Genomic DNA, 24,708 nt, shown 5'->3' with positions numbered 1-24,708 from the left:
CAGCTCATGTCTAACCCACACCGTCGCTCGCAACTGGTCTATGATGTCACATGGCACAGTTAACAGCTCATGTCTAACCCACACCGTCGCTCGCAACTGGCCTATAATGTCCCATGGCACAGTTAACAGCTCATGTCTAACCCACACCGTTGCTCGCAGCTGGCCTATAATGTCCCATGGCACAGTTAACAGCTCATGTCTAACCCACACCGTCGCTCGCAACTGGCCTATAATGTCACATGGCACAGTTAACAGCTCATGTCTAACCCACACCGTCGCTCGCAACTGGCCTATAATGTCCCATGGCACAGTTAACAGCTCATGTCTAACCCACACCGTCGCTCGCAACTGGCCTATAATGTCCCATGGCACAGTTAACAGCTCATGTCTAACCCACACCGTCGCTCGCAACTGGCCTATAATGTCCCATGGCACAGTTAACAGCTCATGTCTAACCCACACCGTCGCTCGCAACTGGCCTATAATGTCACGTGGCACAGTTAACAGCTCATGTCTAACCCACACCGTCGCTCGCAACTGGCCTATAATGTCACATGGCACAGTTAACAGCTCATGTCTAACCCACACCGTCGCTCGCAACTGGTCTATATTGTCACATGGCACAGTTAACAGCTCATGTCTAACCCACACCGTCGCTCGCAACTGGCCTATAATGTCCCATGGCACAGTTAACAGCTCATGTCTAACCCACACCGTTGCTCGCAGCTGGCCTATAATGTCCCATGGCACAGTTAACAGCTCATGTCTAACCCACACCGTCGCTCGCAACTGGCCTATAATGTCACATGGCACAGTTAACAGCTCATGTCTAACCCACACCATTGCTCGCAACTGGCCTATAATGTCACATGGCAAAGTTAACAGCTCATGTCTAACCCACACCATTGCTCGCAACTGGCCTATAATTTCACATGGCACAGTTAACAGCTCATGTCTAACCCACACCGTCGCTCGCAACTGGCCTATAATGACACATGGCACAGTTAACAGCTCATGTCTAACCCACACCGTCGCTCGCAACTGGCCTATAATGTCACATGGCACCGTTAACAGCTCATGTCTAACCCACACCGTCGCTCGCAACTGGCCTATAATGTCACATGGCACCGTTAACAGCTCATGTCTAACCCACACCGTCGCTCGCAACTGGCCTATAATGTCACATGGCACAGTTAACAGCTCATGTCTAACCCACACCGTCGCTCGCAACTGGCCTATGTCACATGGCACAGTTAACAGCTCATGTCTAACCCACACCGTCGCTCGCAACTGGCCTATAATGTCACATGGCACAGTTAACAGCTCATGTCCAACCCACACCGTCGCTCGCAACTGGCCTATAATGTCACATGGCACAGTTAACATACAGAGTTATTGACAAACATCGTCTATTGTTCCATGCAACACATTCGCTTCTCTAAAGATCAACCATTTGGAAAGTCAGTCGAGGGTTTATTTCTATCCTTGCAGGCATTCCACATCCAGCTGCTGCACCTGATGATTACGCTGGTTGCCTTGGTGACGCTCTTCATGCTGGTGCCAGCGGGGATCTACACGGTGCTGGAACCCTCCTGGAATTACCTGGACGCCTTCTACTACTGCTTCATCTCACTGACCACCATCGGCCTGGGCGACTTCGTCCCTGGCGACAACGCTGACCAGCCCCACCGTGCGCTGTACAAGGTGGCCACTACAGGTCGGTAATGCTGTTGCGTTTGGTTTGGTTGGGGGTGGGTGTTGATATGTTCAGCGTTGTAGCGACACAGAGATGGTATTGTGGTGTCATATGTGTAGTGAGAGTGCCGCCTGTTTTGTTAGGCAATGGAGGAAGTGATTTGTGGCTAGTTTCTGTATTCATTATGGTGAGACTTATTCTGTGTTCTTGATTACAATGATAAAATAGTCACTACTTTAGTAATTCAGTATCATGAGAATAATTTTGTGTTCATAATGACAATGATAAATAGTCTCTGTAGAATTCATTATGAAGAAACCAAGAACATGCCTGCAGTGTTGTTCGAAGGAAAACCAAAACGAGAACTGTTTATGGACATGGGGACTTGGGAAGCAGATAATGACTACGTGCTACGTAGTGCATTGCTTGAACATAAGGGAAATTGAGAGGATGTTGCTTAAGCTGCTATTGAATGACTAAAACTAAGAACCACGGTTTTTTGTTGTCTAACTGTACTGATTTCAGGCATATTGAAAAGAGAAAGTGTGTAATTATGAACTAACGTATTCGAAATGCCGTCTAAGTATCGGCAGCCATGCTTGATATCAATAATTGAGAACAACAAAGTGTATCGATGCCCGATGAATATCAACCCAACCTCGACGTTTTGCTGTTTGCATTTCAGTACATTGTTTGCAATGTTGCGCGTTTGAGAATTGCAGCATGATTGCCGATGTCAACAATTTTTGAGTTCGGTTTTGCTAATAAACTGCATGCTTTCCTCGAAGGATTTGACGGAGATTTTCTGCGTTTGCTGTTCCATTTATTTTAAGCATTTTTCCTCAACAGATGTCGAGGAAAGTGGTACTGTTGGCTACTTGTTGATAACTTTAGTCGTTTCTTTTGAAGGATTCTCATTACGTTTGCTGTTTGCTCTTTTGCGTTTTTGTTTTTTGTTTTCCCCTCAAGGAGTTTGGAGGATTGTTTTTTTCATTTTTTGATTGCTGGTTAACGTTTTCCCAAAGGGTTCTTTGGATTCTGTGTCTTATTATGTTAGTTGTCGTTAACTTTTTATTGGCGACGGTGGTGTACCTAACTGGACAGGTACACAGGTAAGCCATTGACATTTTGTTGACGATCTTATAATTTTCTTTCATCAGTCTGGGAAGTTTTCACATCGAGGAAGTCGTGCAAACGCTTGTTTCTGTTTTCTGACTCGGTCGCGTAGTGGACGTCTCCTGAGTTTCGGGTGAATTTCCCAATTGATTCGCTTCGTTGGCGTGTAGCCTAGCTGATTTGCTTTGTGATGTACAGCTGTTTTAATTTATACACACCGATGTTGAATTTTGAATCGATCCTATATTAAAGGGGATGGGGGGGGGGGGGGGGGGGGGGAGGAGGAGATATGGGGAACGGATTGAGGGGACTACCCCTAAACAATGTAAAACAGTAGTAATAACGTTTTGTTTAACAATGTGTAACCGCATAATTATGATATTGACGACGAGGCTTTGTGTGACGAGGTTGTGTGTGTGTGTGTGTGTGTGCGTGACGTGCGTGCGTGCGTGCGTGCGTGCGTGCGTGCGTGCGTGCGTGCGTGCGTGCGTGAGCAAATCAATGAACATCAATAACCAGCTTGTCTCGGTTACATGCGGAACATTGTTTGTGCCAACATAATGCAGTTTTCACAGCTGTTGCACATAGCTTGATAGAGTTGTACGCATATGCCGTTGCACCCAACTTACACGGTCTTGTTACATGTGTTTTGTTGTTGACATTGCTGAAGGCGTAATATGATTATTTTTTTAGGCAACGCCAAGTTTATTTTACGAAGAAGTAAAGTCAAATGCTGCAGAGTACCTCTTAACCTGTCAAATTCTGGCTACCAAAATACTCAATCCAGTGGTAAACTTAGCAAACGGACTCCAAGTCTAGGAAATAAAAGGCTATGGATCTGGGAGACATTGCCGTTTAAAGTAGAAATAATCAATATCATCCACGGCAAACGAACTAGTATACTTAATTAGCACTCGCATGTAAAAAGCGTCACATTGTACTTGAACAACAGTAATTTGTGACAATCAAGAAGAACTTCAGCGGCGGTCACGTCGTATGAACGGACAATCATTACAAACATCAGAATTCATCTTAAAGACACTGTTGGGCAAGTCACTTAATCTGTACTAAAAAGAAAAGTACGCAAGATTTGTCCTTCTTGTAATCTTTGCTTGCATATGTGTGAGTCTTTCATACCTGGATTGAGAACCCGCAAAAGATTCACGTACATGAGACTGAAGGGTGTGGCAAACAACTCAACGATGACACGATGAACATAGCTCTTCTACGACGGTGCGATAACGATGTATCTGCCATGTAAACGAGTCGGCTTGCTTTCTCCGATCTGGCAATAATGACAAGGCTTTTGCAAGCAATAAGACCATCCCTCTACTTTGACACACACCACAAATTAACGTGAACCCTTCCTCGTATCTCGCTACTCGCTAATGCGCTGTCACGGCGATCATGATACTCGTCGCTTGCTGACTGTTGTGAGCTTGTACGCTGGCGTATAGAGCCGACTTATCCATAGTGAACTCGTAGGAATATGTAGGCGAAAATGGTGTATTGAAAATATTGTGGTTTAAATAAAATATGTATCTTGGCAATACTTGAAAACGTGCTATGGTGATTACTATCATACTCGTTGCTTACCTGGCTTTGGGTGTCACTTCTAACATTGATGCAGATTGGCATTTAGCTTGAGATCGTGGTGCGACGACGGTTTCTGTCTGTCTCTGTCTTTGAAAGTTGCTTACCTTCCGTTCGTTGCCGTTTTCCACCTCAGTTTTCCCCCTCAGTTTTCCCCCTGAAATCATGAATATTGCGTACCTTGCTTCTGCTGCCTTTTCCATAGATGACGAAATGAACATAAGGAGATAGTATTTAAATTCGCTCAGTGCAGCTTGATTCGCTTGTAATTGTGCTTCTTGGTGATTGAGCTGTTGTTGAGTTGTTCCGCTCGTTGGATGGTGTTTAGGCACAAAAAAAAGTCTGTTTACAGTAACATAGGCAAAAACAATAGGGTCGGTAGGTCGGGTTTATTTATTTATTTTTATTTATTTTATTTTTTCCCACAAAAGCATATTTTCAAGTTATCTTGCCAAAAAACAAAGACTTTTTTTTTCTTCTCCCAAATGCCAAAAAAAAGTCTAGGGTCGCGCGAAAAAATAGGGTCGGTCGTGATACCGTAAACAGACTATTTTGGGGGGGGGCCTTATTTCAATCGCTGATTACAAATCTGAAGACGGACAACAGGTCATTTGTAGAGAGGGTGAAAGTGTCTATACACTCCACTAAATATTTGAATGTTTTAATGCCTGGTTTGAACCATGCATTTGGGTGTTTAGATGGAGTGCACGTCATACCTTTTAACTATTATGTACGTTTTGATTTCTGATGCAGTACATAGCGGCTTGCTCTGGGGTTTGTTTTTCCCTTCTGGGTATGTAAATTAGTTTCGTGATGTTGGTCACAATGTTCCAGCTAGACTTTCTATCCTTCTTTATATAAGTTTTGTGTTTGTCTTGGAAATGTCTTTTGTGAAACATTGTAGCATACGCTGAGAATTGTGCGGGTATTTTTTCACATGCATCTCAGGTGGTTACTTTATTGTGGAGAATGACATACTGGACATTCAATACATGCGGTGGCTTAGGTTCACTGTGATTGGTCATTTTTCTGCAGACGATGAGAAGGATATCTTTTGAGACACTTTTTTCAGTATGCCTTAGCACTGTGCAATAATACTGATGATAATTATTGTTAAACCCTTTTGAATGTCGGTATTTTATTTTATTTTATTTTGTTTTATTTCATTTTCTTGTCTTTCTTTCTTTATTTTCAAGTTCATAAGTGTACTTGCAACTCAGGTCAGAAGGATATGCAATGAGCCTTGACGAGTTCTTTAGGGTGTCTGAAGGGAGAACAACGTACGTAATTAAGTCTGTCAAGCTGCCTGTTCAGTGACGAACATCGCATTATTACACCCCCGGTATAGGGGTGTGTATAGGTTTCGCTCGATGTGTTTGTTTGTTTGTGTTCGCATATAGATCTCAAGAATGAACGGACCGATCGTCACCAAGCTTGGTGAACAGGTTCTATACATTCCTGAGACGGTCCCTACAAAAATTGGGACCAGTCAAACACACGGCTAGGGAGTTATTGGTGGATTAAGATTCTACAAGGACTTATAGAGGCACATCGTCATGGTCAAAGGGAAATAACCATTCTCACTCAGTCACTGCCACCAACTGAGAAGGTTATTTCCCTTTGTTTCTTTCTGTATTTACCCCCCCCCCCCCCCCCCTCCCGTCTGACTTCTGACTTCTGACTTCCGACTTCCGACTTCCGACTTCTGACGTCTGACTTCCGACTTCCGACTTCCGACTTCCGACTTCCGACTTCCGACTTCCGACTTCCGACTGTCTCTCTGTCTCTCTGTTTCTCTGTCTCTCTGACTTCTGACTTCTGACCACACTTGTTAGCAGTGCCTGCTCAGTTGGTGGCAGTGAGAATGCTAAGGACGGGGGTGTTTTTCCTACCTCGGAGGAATTTCTTGTTTATTTTGTTTTCGGTTTACATTTTGAAGAGTCAGCATGATCTGGTTTACATCATCCTACCTCGAGGACGCCAATTAATACTTTCGTTTCTTGACCCCCCTCCCATTTGTTTACCAGTTTACTTGGTGCTAGGTTTGCTGAACAACGTAAATTGGTAATATTCTATCATATGTTTTCAGTAACCTGCACTTTTTTCAGGTGGGGCTTGTCAGCATTTTCAGTTTCACTATACCTGTTGTTCATCACCTTGTGAGCCATTGTGGCGGTGTTGTGAGTGTACAGCGGAACAGTGTCAGCGATTATTTCGTATTGCTTGTTGGTGTACGTTCTCTTATTTGGCGTTGTTGAGAATGTATTATAGCGACGTTTCTGGGACTTCACCGGAACAACTTACATTGGAAATTATTTGTTGTTGCTTTTTCAGAGTATATTTTAAATTTTGGGGACACAACATCGCTTGTTGAGAATGTATGGGTGGTGTTTTTGCAGTGCATTTGTAGTGTTCCTGGGACTACTACAACGAAACCATGTACACAGGCAGTCATTTGCTCATGCTTTTTCATTTTGCATATTATTTTAGGGACAGGGCATCGCTTGTTGAGAAAGTATGGTGGTGTAATTGCAGAGCGCTTGCAATGTTTCTGGGACTGCATCGGAACAACGGTCCCCAGCAATCATCAATCAATCAATCAATCAATATGAGGCTTATATCGCGCGTATTCCGTGGGTACAGTTCTAAGCGCAGGGATTTATTTATTTATTTATTTTGATTTTAATTTTATGCAATTTATATCGCGCACATTTTCAAGGCGCAGGGATTTATTTATGCCGTGTGAGATGGATTTTTTTTTTACACAATACATTACGCGTTCACATCGGCCAGCAGATTGCAGCCATTTCGGCGCATATCCTACTTTTCACGGCCTATTATTCTAAGTCACACGGGTATTTTGGTGGACATTTTTATCTATGCCTATACAATTTTGCCAGGAAAGACCCTTTTGTCAATCGTGGGATCTTTAACGTGCACACCCCAATGTAGTGTACACGAAGGGACCTCGGTTTTTCATCTCATGTGGTCATTAAAAACTTGTCGGTGTACATTCTATTGCTTAGCGTAGAACACGTGTGTTGAGCAAGTCTTATGGTGTTTTTGCAGTGTACTTGTTGCTGGGCCTGCTGATGATGATGACGACGCTGTCGGTGCTGTACGAGATCCCGGAGCTCAACCTCGGCTTCCATTTCTACCTCAAGAACGACTGTCCGGACGACGAACAGACGCGCCTGCGCGGCGACACCACGGACGCTTCCGGGGCGGGGCCCAAGTACCGGAAGCAGGTGGATGACGCGGAGAACCAGGCCGGAAGCAGCAGTGGCGGCACCTACCAGTCTTTCCAGGACAAGGAAGTGGGGGAGGAGGACCAATGAAATGGGCGGGGGAGGTGGTGGCAGGCTCTGACGGGATGGTGGCACGGCAGCAGTAGCGACGGCGATGACCGAGATATGAGCAAAGCGTCCGGGCCGAAAGCAGAACTGGCCACTCAGGTTTGGGGCATGCTCACCGGTGTCGTCAACAAACAGGCCTGAATAAAGGGAACGTCAAGTTTGCTTTTGCTGCTGTTTGACAGAACAACTGATCGAGAAGCAGGGAAGAACAAAGAAATGTCAAGATAAAAGACAAAAACCGAGAGATTTGCAAGATAAATGTGAAATTATGAAGCATGCATCTGATGGACATTACGGGTCCGGTGTAAAAACAACCAACCAACCAAACAGCTAAGTGCAAATGGGAAAGGGGCCACTAAACTTCAGTTCAAGTGATTACAAAGTACGATTGTATTTAATTAAAAAGATAAGGAAAATGAAGCAATCTGTTCAAAAAAATCAGTAAAGGGAAGATAATCTGTCCAGCAAAGCACGGAATTTCCGAAGCAAGGAAGACAACACAACGCTGTACCGAGAACCAGAGCAAGGGAAACAACTGTAGAAATCGTGAACAGCAAAGGAGATAACAAATCATGCTCTATGAGCTCCATTGACAGAAGGGAAGATATAGGAAAGAGAGGAACAATTCTACCCAGAGCAAAACGAGACCATTCAGAATACGATTACAGAGCTACAGCATTGGCAGATCTTTGCCAGAGACGTAGCTCTATGTCAGAGACTATTATTACCTCCCCGGGTATCTGAGAAAACCTAGTCTAGTAAAACATGGAAATGCCAAAATCAAAGGTTACAAACGTGGGTCATAGTAGTATAGAGATATGAAATAGCGATGTAGAAATGTCTGTGACTTGATTGGGGGAATTTAGCATCAGACGGTGTAGACTAGAGAAAACGTAGTTGTAGAAACTCAATTTAATGGGTTCATTCTTCCATCTTGACCGAATCGGATCACTCGCACAGGTTTTCGTACACATCACAAGAAAATGTCATTAGAACTTTGTCAAAACATGAGTTTCGAATTAAATGTCTGAATCGTAGTCGCAGCCCTATTGGCCTTGTTATTTTATGCGCGGTCCTCTCCAGAATGACTACATGTGCTGTTTTTGCTGTCGCTGATGTAGTAACAAATAATTCACCGTTAAAGACTAGTACGTCAAGTTGAAGCAAAAATACTTTTTGACAATGTTATAACTCAGGAATTTTTCAAGTGTCTTTTTGGCATGCTGCTTTTGAATAGCTCTGTGAGATTGATCTGTATCGGTTCTGGTTGAAGGTATTTCCACTAGAGTGGGCTTTTCCAGAGTTGGTTAGTTCTATAGGCGTAGGTCAATAGCTTTAATTCTTTATTTAGGGATTTGTCAATTGTAGTATTAAAGCGATTCTATATGGACAGGTAATGTAGTACAGGTGATGTATGGTGTGTGGTTGGATAACATCACGGGTGATGGTAACTCGTAATACATTTTAGTTGTTGTTTGCGGTGGGAGATCAGTGTAGAAAACTGAAGGTCAACATACCGTGGCCAGAAGAAGCGTTGAAATTACAGAACATTTAAGCATTAGAAAAATCTATAGAAAATAGAAATGTAAGGTTGCCAAAAAAAGAGACTGTGAGGTTCAGAATGACCGAGCATAAAGGTAAGAAAGCATGTGAACAAATGACAGGTACTAAAAGGCAGTCAATATATTATCCCACTTTCTGACCAATACTTTCACTCCCAACTTTAGAGTAGAGATAGATTTTGACAACTTTACGACTTGAGGGGTGTATAAGGGCATTGTCAGATCAAATATCCTACATCAGGACCACTGATTAAATACTACTGTGAATACTGATTAATCGAAACAATAAGGATTAGTCAGATCTGTGCAAGCGGATAACTAAGAAATCGGGCCAGTCGTACGATCCTTTAAGTTTTTGGGTTTTGTTTATAGGTTAAAGGGAGGTAATCATGATAGTTGCATTCCCGTTTGGTTAGCAGAAAAGAGAAGGGCGTATACAGTTTGCGGATACCGTTGGTGCGGTTTTAGAGGGTCAGAGTGCTTCTGGGTCTGCGTGCTTGCATGGCTAATGACTACTGTGAATTATTTCTGTCTTATTCCTTTCATGTTCTTAACATATGCTGTTTTCTAATCATGTGAGAGAAATGTCCACTGTTGTTACTTGTCCATTCCCTGTTATTGTTTTTCTCTCAAAAATTGTATCAGGCACTAGGCCTGCATATCACGCTCACTTTCACTCACAGACAGACCGACAGATATACAGACAATCGCAACGCGCGCGCAGACACACATACACACACACACGCACACGAATTGCCTAGAAAGGTTTCAACTCACAGAGAAGACAGCTGACACACACACACACACACACACACACACACACACACATCATTACCCCCCCCCACACACACACATACACATTCACACACATTTCCTCTCAAAGTAATTGACTGACACACTGATTCAGTCCCTGCTTTTTCCTTTGCATGGCTGTCCTGATTCTCTTTTCAAGCGATGTATCGTTTCCGAATAATGTCCTGGCCATATTTCTGAAGTTTTGGAAATATTCCTGAATTCAAACGGTCCCGAAGATACCAGTCTGCAGAGCTATCACCATATGATGTCTCTTTAACTTCTTTCTATGTCTGTGTTACCATAGTTACCTCTCGTGTCAGCTACAGAGTCAGTAAGATGATACCTTTCCATGGCAACTTTTTATTTAAAAAACAGACAAACTATCGTTCCCGGTACGTGTTCCTTTAATGAGTTTGAGCTTTCTGACGAGATTTATTTACAAAGGCGGCTGATGACGAGAGTAATGTTAAACGTGATATTCACAGGTCAAAGTTCGCTAATTGTTAAATTCTGTACGATACACTGGATTCGTTTTCGGTAGTAATCGTCTGAGATAATATTGTTTTTTCTTTTCTTCTCGGCTGTCTCGATGTTTGGATCTCATTTTATTGATTAGTGTCACACTGTGTTTCTTTAATTTATTCATTATCTGTTATTCGTATCCACTATTGTTGTTGTTACAAAAGAAATAAATGTAGTGAAATGTGATGTGGTTGGATGGCTGTTCTGTAAATAAGAATAAATAAATAAGTGAAACAATGGCGTGAAACCGTTTGTTTTTCGTCACTTCCGTGGACATTCGCACGGACGTGACTCTCTCTTTCCTTCTCTTTCTCTCTCTCTCGGAGTGTGTCTGTGTGTGTGTTTTGTGTGTCACAGTGTGTGTGTGTGTGTGTGTGTGTGTGTGTGTGTGTGTGTGTGAGAGGTATCTGGTGTGTGTGTGTGGTGTGTGTGTGGTATGTGCGTGTGTGTGTTTTGTGTGTGTGTGTGTGTGTGTGTGTGTTGTGTGTTTTGTGTGTGTGTGTGTGTGTGTGTGTGTGTGTGTGTGTGCAGAGCGCTACGTAGTCACCACTCTGCTCAATGCTCGTATGAAATTGTGCAGTTTCTTTGATAAGCTACCTGTCTTATGTGACCTTGTCGTATTTAACAAATGCCTAATCATTCGATGAACCAACATGTGAAGGGCGCAAAGCATTGCTTCAGATAATGGGAGGTGTAGGTAGCTCTACATGGCAGATAGCAGCGTGAGCGTGCACTTGTGTGTGTGTGTGTTTGACGGTGTTTGTGTGTGTTTGACGATGGGTGTGAGTGTGTGTGAGTGTGTGTGTGTGTGTGACGGTATGCGTGTGTGTGTGTGTGTGTCGACGCTTCATATCAGTCAGATGACTTTGTGTCACTGTGTACGCTTTCAGATTCGAGGTAACTTTTATTTTGTGGGCCGCCAGCAGGCATGTGACTATTCGATGACGTCCTTAATTGATTATAGGTGCTACCGTCGGCTTATTCACGGCAAAGTGCCTGGACACTTTGTTCTTGTTTTGATTATACATCGTTACATTGTAACGAGAGATTGCTGCGCATTCACCGCAGAACTGCGTCACAGTACAATCTTTAGAAACCTGTGTGTTTTGAACTTTTTTAGGTGTGTGATCAGAATTGTTGTTGAAAGCGTCGCTGAAATCTCTACCATATCGAGCAGTGTTTTTACACGGAGTTATGGCGTCGTCAGGCGAAGTAAAAGACCTAGAGTGTGGCTTGTGTCTAGGCACGTACACAAATCCCAAACTGTTACCGTGTCATAATACGTATTGTGAAGGCTGTCTGGAGGATCTGGTGAAAAGCACGTTAATAGGTCCTGTGCTGTGTCCGTTGTGTCGTCATCAATTTCAGCTACCACCTGGTGGTGTGTCTCAGCTTCAGACCAACTTTTACCTGACACCGCTGTTGAACCCTGAACGCTGCACGCTGCACAGGACTGAGACCTTGAGGTTCTACTGCACTGACTGCCAGACCCCGATATGCAGAGACTGTAGGATGACGGATCACTTCAAGCATGATGCTCAGGACCTGGGGAAGGCTGTGAACGACGCGAAGGAGGAACTGAATGACTGTAAGGGAAGACTTAGTGAGAGCGAGAATGTCTTGAGGAAACAGTTGATGGAAGTAGAAGAAAGAATGTATTTCTCAGGACAAACCTGCGAGGCTCTGACACGGCAAGTGAAATCACGCGTGGAGAAACTCACATCGTTGGCGACAAAGTACAGTGATGAGATAGTGAAGGAGATGGAGACACTTTTCATTAGTCACCAGGACGGGCGTTGCGCAAAGGACAGACTGTCCTCAGTGAGAGCTTTGCAACAGGAAGTGACGCAAGGGTTAGAGGGCAGAAATAGCCAGTCCCTATTCACTCTCTTAACGGACATGCGCACTGGGCGAGGCAGCAAGCAGCAGCTTGATCAGTTGACCTCTGCCCTCCCTGTTCACACTGAGCGTTGTGTGCTACGATATGACGACAACTGTCTGCAGCGTGACGTCATCAGAAAGTACCTCGGTCACGTTGGTCCCTTTCAGCCAATCCCGATACAACAGTCAGTGAGGATTACAGAAATGTTCCGTTGTTGTCATGACACACAGTTGTACGTGCACGCTGTCTGTGCTGAAAATAATTTCAATCAAGTGTATTTAGCCTACGGTGCCAGTGGTACAGGAGGCGAGGGATGGGTGGTGAGGCACGATCAGAATGGTCAGCTCATGGATACGTTATCAGAGACCATCAGGGGACGTGTGTGCCTTGCCGATCTGGACAATGGCTGGGTGCGTGCGGAGGGCAAGGAGTTCCCGGCAACAGATTGGTACTTAGATAAATGTTTATTTGCTGACAACAACATCGCCCAGAGAAAGTACGACGTGTACAACAAGGGTGATGTCAGGTTTGCTCTCCGTGCTTACGAGTCAGGTCTGTGTGACTTGAGGTCTGTAAAGATCACAAACTTCGCCACAACAACTGACGTCAAAGTGTGTGAGATGAGCGCCAAGACCCCCATAGCAATGGACGTCAGCAAGGACGGTCGGCTGATGGCTGTCTTGGAGGAGGGACAAGATCACGTGATGCTCTATCGTCATGGCAACACTGAACCCCACGCCACATACCGATGTCATGGAGATGCCTTCCGACCCCTCGATGTGTGCTTCTATGTGATTGGTGGCAAGGAACGGTTGCTGATCGCTGATTGGCTGAACGACGTGCTGCACGTGGTGGAGGTGGGAGAGAGCTGCAAGCTGATTGGTCACATCGGTGGGGATTGTCTAGAGCTGGTCAAACCCACGGCGTTGTTCGCTGACCGTGAAGGATGTCTGTGGATCGGCTGTCAGGGCGGTCGTGTCTTCAAACTGAAAGACACAGATTTCCCCCATAACAAAGAGGAATCCGATTTTTATGACGAAAGTGATGACAGTGAATTGGCTCATTCAGAGCCAAAACGGCGAAAGACGTGTGCTAAGTAACACGAATGCAGACACACGAACATACACTACAATTCACATGCTTTATGATTTTCTGTGCTCAAAAAAGTCGGACGTAACGTTTTTGGATTGTAAATGTCTGAACAACTGTCAACAGTAGATGTGCTTGAGACCTGCGCTCGTTTCGCCATTTTAACTGTTTTAGCAGCATACCTTGAACTTGTAAATGAGCCAAATGTGTTTTTTAAGTGTGCACAGTATACATGCGACTTTCAGAACTCTTGATAAAAGAATCAAGCGAAGCGCTTGATGACACAAACCAGCAGCGCACAATCGTAGTGTTCTGGATATTCATAATAATATCTACTTATCTTCTTTTGACAGGCTTGGTAAGGTACATAGACAAAGATGTAAATCACCGTCACTTGTGAAAGAAGAGAACAAAATATGTCAGATTTTCAGAGAACAGACGCATACAGGGGCTTTTACAGTTGGTTATCACACACACACACATAATCGTAGTACCTAATTAACCTATTTTTAATTTTGTTAATAGTGATCACATATATAGAGTAAACATGACATATCTACAATATTTTTAGATTCAGAATTTGATTAAGAATACGATGCAATTATTTTGAAATCTGTATGCGAAAATTCTATGTTAATGACAAATTTAATGAGCAAACTCATCAATTAATTTGTAAGCCTCCAAGCTCAAATGCAATACCAAAGTCCGGGCTTCGTCGAACGGTTTACTTGACCAAAATTTCAACCAATTTGGTTGAAAAATGAGAGCGTGACAGGGCTGCCTCAAGTTTCACTCAATGCCGGGTATGACGTCATCAAAGACATTTATCGGAAAAAAAAGAAAATTGCGTCTGGAAATATCATACCCATGAACTCTCATGTGAAGTTTCATGAAGATCGGTCTTGCAGTTTTCTCGGAATCGATCTTTACACACACACACACATACGCCACGACCCTCGTCTCGATTTTTCTCCGGAACATACTGATTTTCATTGAATTCTTTGTGCAATTGAGGCACACGGCGGTTCCGCTTTATTTTGATTTTTGACACACACAGCTTGGAGTTTATTTCTTTATCATTTAGCCTGCTGTAACTGTTTACAATTTTTACTATATGAAGCATGCCTATGTTCCAGGAATGACATTGAGTTGTTGTTGTTGTTGTTGGTGTTGGTGTGTGTGTGTGTGTGTGTGTGTGTGTGTGTGTGTGTGTGTGTGTGTGCGTGCGTGCGTGCGTGCGTGCGTGCGTGTGCTTGTATATGCGTGTGTGTGTGTGTGTGTGTGTGTGTGCGTGCGTGTGCTTGTATATGCGTATCTGTGTGTGTGTGTGTGTGTGTATGTGGGTGTGTGTGTGTGTGTGCGTGTGTGTGCGTGCGTGTGCTTGTGTGTGTGAGTGTGTGTGTGTGTGTGCACGTGTGTGTGTGTGTGTGTGTGTGTGAATGCATGCGCGCGCGCGCGCGTGTGTGTGTGTGTGTGTGTGTGTGTGTGAAAACGACGTTAAACACCAAATAAAGAAAGAAAGAAAGAAAGTGTGTGTGTACGTACGAGAGTGTATGTGAGGGTGGCTCTCCATGCGCGCGATGATCGTTATGTTTCTTGTTGAGTTGGGGTAAACGGTTTTAGAAATACCATCTTTCACGTGCAAACCATCACACACACAATCACCGATAGGCCTATATTCGGGCTTTTACATTGGACAAGAGCATCCCTCTATTGATAGACTGCTTGCCTTCTGTGCAGAATGAGAGTGTTGTGATGAAGCAATGTCGCATATTCACACTGATGTCTGTTACGAAACTAGTTGTCAAGAAAAATCCCACCACCCCCAACACAGAAGGCAGCCAGGCTGCTGATTGTAGCTATGTGACCAAGTAGATGGGATAATCTTGTCTGTAACAGAAAGCCCGGACAGATCTGAGATGATCAGCGTAATCGTTCACACGGGAATGAATGAATCTTTTAACAAATGTTTCTTTATTCATGTGCCTGTATTTTTCAGATGCATGCAGTTGTGTTACCTTAATGAAGGGCATGTGATTGATTACCGGTCACCTCATACATCAGCGGGAAAAAAAATCACCTACACACATTGCCACGACCAACAACGACGTAGTTCTGCTACAGGCGCACATTGGAATGTTTACTAGTTTTGTTGTTGTTGTGTGAACGGGAATAACATTCATTTGTATAAATTATTACTAATAAGAGAGAGCGAGGTAGAGAGAAACATTGAGAGAGAGAGAGAGAGAGAGAGAGAGAGAGAGAGAGAGAGAGAGAGTTCCTTAGAAATCCCATCGTTAGAGAGAGGGGGGTACAGAGAGAGAGAGAGAGAGAGAGAGAGAGAGAAAGAGAAAGAGAAAGAGAGAGAGAGTTCCTCAGAAATCCCACCGTTAGCGCAATACAGGCGAATCAAATATTTTTGAGAAAATCCATTTGTCAGATGATTTTAACGAGTATGATGTCACTGTAGTCACACCCTCGACCGGCTGTTGTCAACGCATTTAAAAGTGTTGACGCGTTACACCACCACGCGTACCGAGCATTTGTAACTGGTTGTGGCATCGCGTATGTGTCACCTCAGCGGTGATGGTTTAAACAGTGTTTTATTCATATACAAAGAGCATGGATACAACATATAACAAGCAGAAACAAACATACGATGGTGATCATGGAGAGTCACCAGCTAAGACTGTGAAAGGACGCCACTTTACCCTACTTTACAACAGGAGTCGATGGAAGTCAAATTGGGTCAAGGTGACCCAGTGTGTGTCAATTCATATACTTCTGACGATACTTATGTTAAGGCCAGAGTTCCCTCATATGCATAACCTTTACGTCTGTATTTCGTTGGCTTGCCCCTTTTAGCATTGTTGATGTTGGTCACAGGGATGTCAGATGGTCAGGTACTGTGACGCTGATACTATGAAACACTGACACAGTGGCACACATGAACTGATAAACTGGCTTGGAGACACCATCACAGAAATATCGTGCCAGATAGAGAAGGTGACATAACGACATGCTAGATCCTACAAGTGAATGGAAGTACACCTAACAAAAAGGATTTAGATTTCTCGAACCAACCTTCCCTATGTATAATGCCTTTCTAGAAGCAGGAACCGTAACTTCAGTGAGAGAAAATCGGTGATTCGTTGGAGGCATTCTGCTTTTCGTACCTAGGAACTAACTTGGAAATGTTAGTGATCGACAGTGCAAAAATGCAAGAGAGTACTTGTGGAACAAACGCAAGAGTGTGACTGTGGAACAAACGCAAGAGTGTGACTGGAACAAACGCAAGAGTGTGACTGTGGAACAAACGCAAACGAGTGCTTGTGGAACAAACGCAAAAGAGTGCTTGCGGAACAAACGCAAGAGGGTGAAAAGCAGCGTTGCAGAGAAAACTATACCGACATGTAGCCTCAACAATGCCAGTTTTGAGGAAGTGTTTTCTGGCTTGTTCATATGGGAGCAGCGCTTTTAGTATCAGCAGCTTTCAACGCAACTCGCAGTGGGTACAAAATTCCACGTGACACATTCTTGGTATATACAGCGGTGTAACTCGTCAACACTGTTTTTGCAGTTTTCGTTTCCCAATGTTTGTAACACGCACAGTGTAACCACCGCTCAGGTGATGTGAGCTTTGTGTGTTTCGCTGCAGGACACGGTGCACATTCGCAGACATGAATGTATAAGAAATGCATCTGGTGACGGGGACGGTTTGGACCTGTGACTTTATGGAATATCATTCGATGTACTTAATTTGTGTCCGCCTCTATTGTGAATCATACGGTTAAGAACGGAGCAGCCAGTCGTTTCGTTTCTTATAGCCGCCAACACACTAAAACAGATATTGACTTCTGTGCACTCGGGCTGTTAACATCGGATTGGCTATTTCTGTCAGGGACTGTCAAAGTAGCTAGCTGTTGTATACCAGGAACAACCAAAGTCCACTTGACACTCAAACATGTTTTCTGCAGAGGACGACCTTCAGTGCGGATTGTGTTTGAACACTTACAAAAGTCCGAAGTTTCTGCCGTGTCATCACACATTCTGTGAGAGCTGTGTAGAAGACATGGTAAAAAACACGGATAACAGACCTCTCAAGTGTCCGAAATGTCGTCAGCCGTTTCAGCTTCCATCTGGTGGTGTGTCCAAACTTCAGACCAACTTTTACCTGACACCGCTGTTGAACCCTGAACGCTGCACGCTGCACAGGACTGAGAACTTGAGGTTCTACTGCACAGACTGTAAAATGGTCATATGTATCAACTGTAGGATGACTGATCACTTCATGCATAATGCTCGGGACCTGGGAAAGGCTATGAACGACGTGAAGGAGAAACTGAATGACCGTAAGGGAAGGTTTAGTGAGATCGAGACCACGTTGAGCGAACAGATGATGCAAGTCAAAGAGAACATCATATCTGTTGGACAATCCCGTGAAGCTCTCAAGCATCATGTTGAAAAGCGCTTGGAGCAGCTGTCCACCCTGGCAAGAAAATGCGCTGATGAGGTTGTGAGAGAGCTGGAGATATGTTTTGATCATTCGCAAGCGCATCTAATGCAAGATGAGAGTTATGTGCAGGAGAGAATGACCACAGTGCGAGCACTGCAACAGGAAGTGACACAAGGGATAGAGGGCACTAGTTGCCACTCTCTTTTAACTCTTTCAGAGGACATGCACACTGGGCGAGGCAGCCAGCAGCAACTAGATCAGTTGACCTCTGCCCTCCCTGTTCACACTGAGCGTTCTGTGCTACGATATGACGACAACTGTCTGCAGCGTGACGTCATCAGAAAGTACCTGGGTCACGTTGGTCCCTTTCAGCCAGTCCCGTTACAGCATCCAGGGACAGTCAGAGAAATGTTCCGTTGTTGTCAGGACACGCAGCTGTACGTGCACGCCGTCTATGCCGCAGAGAGCCTTTTCAATCAAGTGCATGTGGCGTACGGTGCCAGTGGGACAGGAGGCGAGGGATGGGTGGTGAAGCACTATCAGAGTGGTGAGCTCAGTTCTAAGTCATCAGAGACCATCAGGGGACGGGTGTGTCTTGCCGGTCTGAACTGGGGCTTGGTGCGTGTGGAGGGCAAGGAGTTCCCGCCAAAAGACTTTATCACCACAAATATTTTCTCTGCTGATACAGAAAGCGCCCAGAGAAAGTACGACGTGTACAACAAGGGCGACGCCAGGTTTGTGCTCCGTGTTCACGAGTCAGGTCTGTGTGACTTGAGGTCTGTGACGATCACAAACTTCACCAACACAACTGACGTCACAGTGTGCGAGGTGAGCGCCAAGACCCCCATAGCAATGGACGTCAGCAAGGACGGTCGGCTGGTGGCTGTCTTGGAGGAGGGACAAGATCACGTGATGCTCTATCGTTCTGGCAACACTGAACCCTATGCAATCTATCGGGGTCATGGAGAGGCCTTCCGACCCCTCGATGTGTGCTTCTATATGATTGGTGGCGAGGAACGGCTGGTGATCGCTGATTGGCTGAACGACGTGCTGTGTGTGGTAGAGCTGGGAGAGAGCTGCAAGCTGATTGGTCACGTGGGCGGGGAGTGTCCAGAGCTGGTCAAACCTACGGCGTTGTGCGCTGACAATAGAGGATGTCTGTGGATTGGCTGTCAGGGCGGTCGTGTCTTTAAACTGGAATACACAGCTTTTCCCCCCAATCATAAAAGGGGTGACAGTGAAGTGGTTCATTCAGAGCCCAAACGGCGAAAGACGTGTGCTGATACACATGCTTTTTGATTTCCTGTGGGTAGAAAAGTATAGTCGGACGAAACGTTTTGGATTGTGAATGTCTGAACAACTGTCAACATTAGACCGATGTGCATGACACCAGTGCTCATTTCGGCCATTTTTACTGGTTTAGTTGCTTGCCTTGAACTCGAAACTGAATCAAAAATGTATGTACGGATTTGCATAGACATGCGACTATGGGCACGCTTGAATCAAGCAGTGATGGAAAGTACATGATGACAAAAACTGGCAGCTTTCAATCATAGTGTTGTGGATATGCATAATGGTTAATACTGTATGGTATGTTATTTCGGCAGGCTAAGCAAGGCACATAGACAAAGATGAAGAACCCCATCACTTGTGAAACAAGAGAACAAAAGATGGCAGGTTATCAGAGAACAGACGCCTGCAGAGGCTTTAACACATGCGCGCGCACACACGCACACGCACACACACCTTAACAGTCAGATATTTTATACTTACTGATTGAGTGTGATTAACTGTTAGAAATCGGGACGCTTACTTTTGTCAATATACAGACAAAGAAAAGATTGTGGATACAGGATATGTACAGGTTTGCTTTCTATCACATGTTTGATGTGTCGAATTGAGTCTGCGTTCCGCTGTAAGCTGAATATTTTTCGTCCCTGTAATTACCGTTGTAGATGTTGTATTGCTGGTGTTAAGTTGATTTGATGAGTTAACAATTCTAGACGTAGAAGAAGCTGTAAATGCTGCTTGGATTGCTTAAGTTTCTCTGAAAAGCTGCGCGCTTGTTTACTTGTTTCAGAGTGTAAGTCTATTGTGTGTCAGCTGAAACAAGCTTGAAGAGAAATGAGAGCATGCAAAGCTTCAAAAACATGCAGCACAGCGCCCTTTGGTTGTGTTGGTTCATGTTTTATTGATGCCTGTCCTAGTATTTTTGTGCTTCGGAAATATATTGTATGATGGTAACAAACCTTGCTTATGTAGCTGAATTCCTTCTGCATTCAAAAGTCGTTGTCTTTCATGATAGCATGATTTGTAACCAGTGGTTTTCAAGTAAGCAGAGAAGAGTTAAACCTTTGATCAGCTGATGTGAATGTTTGTGTTGCCTTTCTTTGATCATAACATTGGACACATATTTTGGGACTTTACCGCCTCTCGGCGTCAGCCTGTGTGTTTTTAGGATAGTTTGCATGTCGACTATTGACATTTGAATATTAGGTGGAAAGGTGACTTCTTTGCATTAACGCCCAGTGGAGACGATCTAAGAACATTCAACGATCGTCTTGCTGAAAGAACATCACAGGTAGTTGTTCCTTTCAGGCCATATAAACCTCTCTGGACATTCGCCAGATGGGACTCTTGCGGTGAACTTATCAGAGATCTGTCCGTTCATAGGACTGTATAGACTTCATCTAACTTTTGATGCTTTTGTGGTGAACTTATCACAGAACTGTTAATTCATAGAGGACATTTGTACAAACTTCATGTGGGACTCTTGAGGTGAATTTATGATAGAATTATACGTTCACATGACATAAAAATGTCATGGAACTTTTGCCAGATGGGACTTTTGTGGTGAACTTAACACAGAACTGTTCATTCATAGGACACGTGTACAGACTTTATCGGACTTTTGCCACATGGAACTCTTGTGGATTATCGAGTTCACAATGGCGTCGTCTTCGACAATTCATCATTTCATACACATCGTGTTTGTGTCCTGAAATTCTTTGTACCATTTTGTTTTTGTATGTGGGATTTGCTTGTCGTAATGAAATGCACAGCATACGCATACACAGAAACACACAGAAAGAGATCCTCTCTCTCTTTCTTCTCGAACGAAGCATAACTTTGTTGTTGAATAACTGTTCATGTTAATAATCTTTAGCTGAGTACTTTATATCAATTGCAGCTTCTCGCTTTTGCGAAATGTAAAAAGAACCACAGCGTTCAGGACCAAGAAAGGCATCAAACATAATAAATCATGATCCACCAATTTTTCAATGGACAGATTCGTATAGTTTCCGACATTTTTTGGTAATCAATAGAACACACACTTTTTGGGTTTGCAAGGAATAAGGACATTAATCGGCATACTTTCATGGCCCAATTAAGAATAGATTGTGTCCAGAACAAAATTTATCAGAGTTTTTATAGGTTGCGGAAAAGGTGCAAAGCTTGAAGCCGAGAAAGGCTACACAGGCTGCAGTTAATGGTGAGCTCCATTTTGTTCTCAACATGTGCTCATGGGAGCTCTTTAGTCAATGTGACGCCATTTTTAATTGCCTCAACTGATCAGTGCTTGCTGCGGCTTCTAGCGGAATAAATGTTCAACAGCCCGTTAAAACTCCATGAGAGTTATTTCCGAACATAGTCGGCTATCACATGAAAGGCGCATAATGACCTGCAAGTTTGCTGAGAAATTTAAAAAAAAAACACAAAAACCAACAAAAACAAATAATAAGCAAAATGTATATTCTTCCGTGTAGATGTTGTATTGTTGGCCTACAGTGTAGTTTTTTCCCCTCCAAAACATACTGATTGAGGCACACGGCGGCTCCTCTTTATTTTGTTTTCAAATACACACAGCTTACCGGCCCCCGTAGCGCAGTGGTTAGCGCATCGGGCTGTGGGCCGGGAGGTCGTGGGCCCATCAGGTCATGTGGGTTTTTCGGGCTACGGTCGGCTCCTACCCAGAGTGGAAGTGCTATGGTTCCTATGGGAAGGCTGGAATCACACAGCCGAGTGTCATTCACTTAACGAATGCGACTTTGAGGGTGCTCAGGTTCTGTTTACCTGACCAACACCGCAGGTGCTGCAGTTCTCGGGCCTGGTTGACACCAGGATATATTATGACAGTAAGCGTAGAGTGCTGCCCTGTCACGTAGTCTCAAACCACATTGGAAATCCATAGCATCATCATTATAATCATCCTCATCTCATTAATCATCCAAAATTATAAATTGTGGTCCTTCATGCCCGGAGCTCTCATGGTGACCTTGGTCTCAGTGTTCCTGTTCCATCCTTCCCTGAATAGTACTTCTGCTGTCAGTCTTCAACGTGTGACGTTCTGGGGGGTCGACGGAGGGACGTGGTGGCGGTCTGCTCTCTGGAGGGGACCCTCACTCAGTCTGGCTCCGCGACTTAGCAGTCAATGTCGTTAGTAGGGGGCATAGTAGGTAGTCGGCTGCGTCCGTTAGCTCGGGACAGACCCACTACTGAACACCGTCGAAGTGACTCAGCAGAAGTGCAGTGTCATCTTCCGAGGGTAGCCTACCGCAGCGACCCGACATCCCTCCCTGGAGCGTCTGTAAAATCGACAAAGTCTGGCAGCGGAACGAAATTCAGATGTGGATGGAGCAGTGAGTGCAGGGACGGGGCGGCGTGAGAGCACACCGGGACAAGGAACAGGTGTAAGGAAAAAAAAATACACACAGCTTGAAGTTACTTTCTTTATCATTTAGACTGCTGCAACTGTTACAATGAATACTACATGAAGCATGTGTATGTTCCTGGAATTACATTGATTAAATTTGTTGCAGATATCTCGTTTTGGGTACTGTTGTAGTAGTTGTTGTTTTGTTGATGTTTTACTGTTGTTGTTGTTGTTGTTGTTGTTGTAAGTTGTTGTTGTTGGTTGTGTGTGTGTGTGTGTGTGTGTGTGTGTCTGTGTGTGTGTGTGTGTGTGTTTGCAGCGTGCGCACCACTGTGTGAGTGTGTGTGCATGTGTGCGTGTGTGCGTGTGAGTGTTTGTGCGTGTGCGTTTGTGTGTGTGTGTGTGTGTGTGTGTGTGTGTGTGTGTGTGTGTGTGTGTGTGTGTGTGTGTGTGTGCGTACGTACGTACGAGAGAGAGTGTGTGTGTGTGTGTGTGTGTGTGTGTGTGTGTGTGAGTTGCTATCCATGCGCGCGATGATCGTTATGTTTCTTGTTCAGTTGGGGTAAACTGTTTTAAAGCTACATGTACCATCTTTCACGTGCGAACCAGTCACACACACAATCACAGGTATGTTCGGGCTTTTAGAGGCGACGAGAGCATCCTTCCATATGACCAACAGTCAAGATCGTGGCTGACTTCTGTGCAGAATGAGAGTGTTGTGGTGAAGCAATGTCGCATATCATACTGGTGTCCATTCTGATAATCATCGCTCCACGGCTATCGCCAGTTTCTCGCTGACAGCATGCTAAATTATTGCGCGAATCTATGAAAACAAGTATACAGAGTTATCTCCCATATGTTTTTCGCGAGCACTGATCTAAATTTGAGATCAGTGTTCGCGAGACGAAAATGATTGCAGATTGGCCGACTTCGACAGTGATCTCCGTTCTGTTCTTCACAGTTATGATAAAGACATCGTTCCAATGTCAAAACAAGTCAAAAATTTGAGACTGCTGTCGGAAGGAGACCATGATATATGGTTGCATCACTCTAAAATGGTTACAGAAAAAATCGTCTGCACCGGCGCGCACCGAAGCCAAAGTTGATTATCACGTGACACTTTAGAGTTGTTTGCACAGTATATTATACGTTATTTGCGTGTTTGACCAAAATATGACATTTTACACAGATCGAGACAGTCATTGTTCTCCGAGACCGCGCTAGCGGTCGAGTTGAACAATGACTGTCGAGATCTGTGTAAAATGTCATATTTTGGTCAAACACGCAAATATCATTTATGTATCGATCGAATTCCTTTCAGGTACTATGAATTTGTTGTTGTTTTGACGATTGAATGAGCACACACACACTGACATGCAATCAAACACATTTGCTTCATATTTGGGTGTTTCAGGTTGACCGAAACTTCCAAGGAACTACAGAAACACACGTCATGTACTGACTTTGTTGTTGTTTTGACATTGAACAGCACACACACATGCAATCAAACACATGACGTACGTGTGTTTTGTAGTTCCTTTAAAGTTTCGGTCAACCTGAAACGCCAAATTATAAAGTTTTGTCGGCCTCTGACGTCACATGACTCAAAGAAGGGAAATCCAATCTCCAATCGATACATATAATTATATATACATCCGCGAAAGATAGCTCGCTTGAAACTGTCTTACATATCAATTCCTTTGTAATTTAAAAATTACACAACACCATGAAAAATCATTATCGACGATCGCGAATCTGCTTATATCCATAACACATAACGAAAAGATCTAAATATGTAAAAAATCGATTTCCTCTCCAGAGAAGGAAAACCAAGGCATCCTGTCAGGGATAGAATGAGACCCGAAGGGAAGTAACTCATTTTTTTTACCTGAGTTCAGGATGACTTGTGTCTTCAACGAAACTAGTTGACAATAAAAAGCCCACCCCCAACACAGAAGGCAGCCAGGCTGCTGATTGTAGCTATGTG

General features: G+C 44.1%; 2 protein-coding genes across 3 annotated transcripts in view; one reads left to right on the top strand and one right to left on the bottom strand.

Moving 5' to 3' along the window:
* The window catches only part of LOC138952252 (potassium channel subfamily K member 1-like), a 78,432-nt gene extending 67,554 nt beyond the window's left edge, over window positions 1–10,878 (top strand). For both annotated transcript variants that reach the window (XM_070323879.1, XM_070323878.1), the window contains 2 exons: window positions 1,492–1,717; window positions 7,475–10,878. In XM_070323879.1, coding sequence (XP_070179980.1) covers window positions 1,492–1,717; window positions 7,475–7,743 — 495 coding nt within the window. In that variant the 3' untranslated portion in view covers window positions 7,744–10,878. The remainder of the gene's footprint in view (window positions 1–1,491; window positions 1,718–7,474) is intronic.
* The window catches only part of LOC138952660 (galactose mutarotase-like), a 380,407-nt gene that overhangs the window by 297,958 nt on the left and 57,741 nt on the right, over window positions 1–24,708 (bottom strand). The window lies entirely within an intron of this gene.

This window comes from Littorina saxatilis, linkage group LG17, assembly GCF_037325665.1.
Source record: "Littorina saxatilis isolate snail1 linkage group LG17, US_GU_Lsax_2.0, whole genome shotgun sequence".
Taxonomy (NCBI): domain Eukaryota; kingdom Metazoa; phylum Mollusca; class Gastropoda; order Littorinimorpha; family Littorinidae; genus Littorina; species Littorina saxatilis.
Note: the sequence above shows the minus strand (reverse complement) of the source record. Positions and strands in the feature narration are given on the sequence as shown.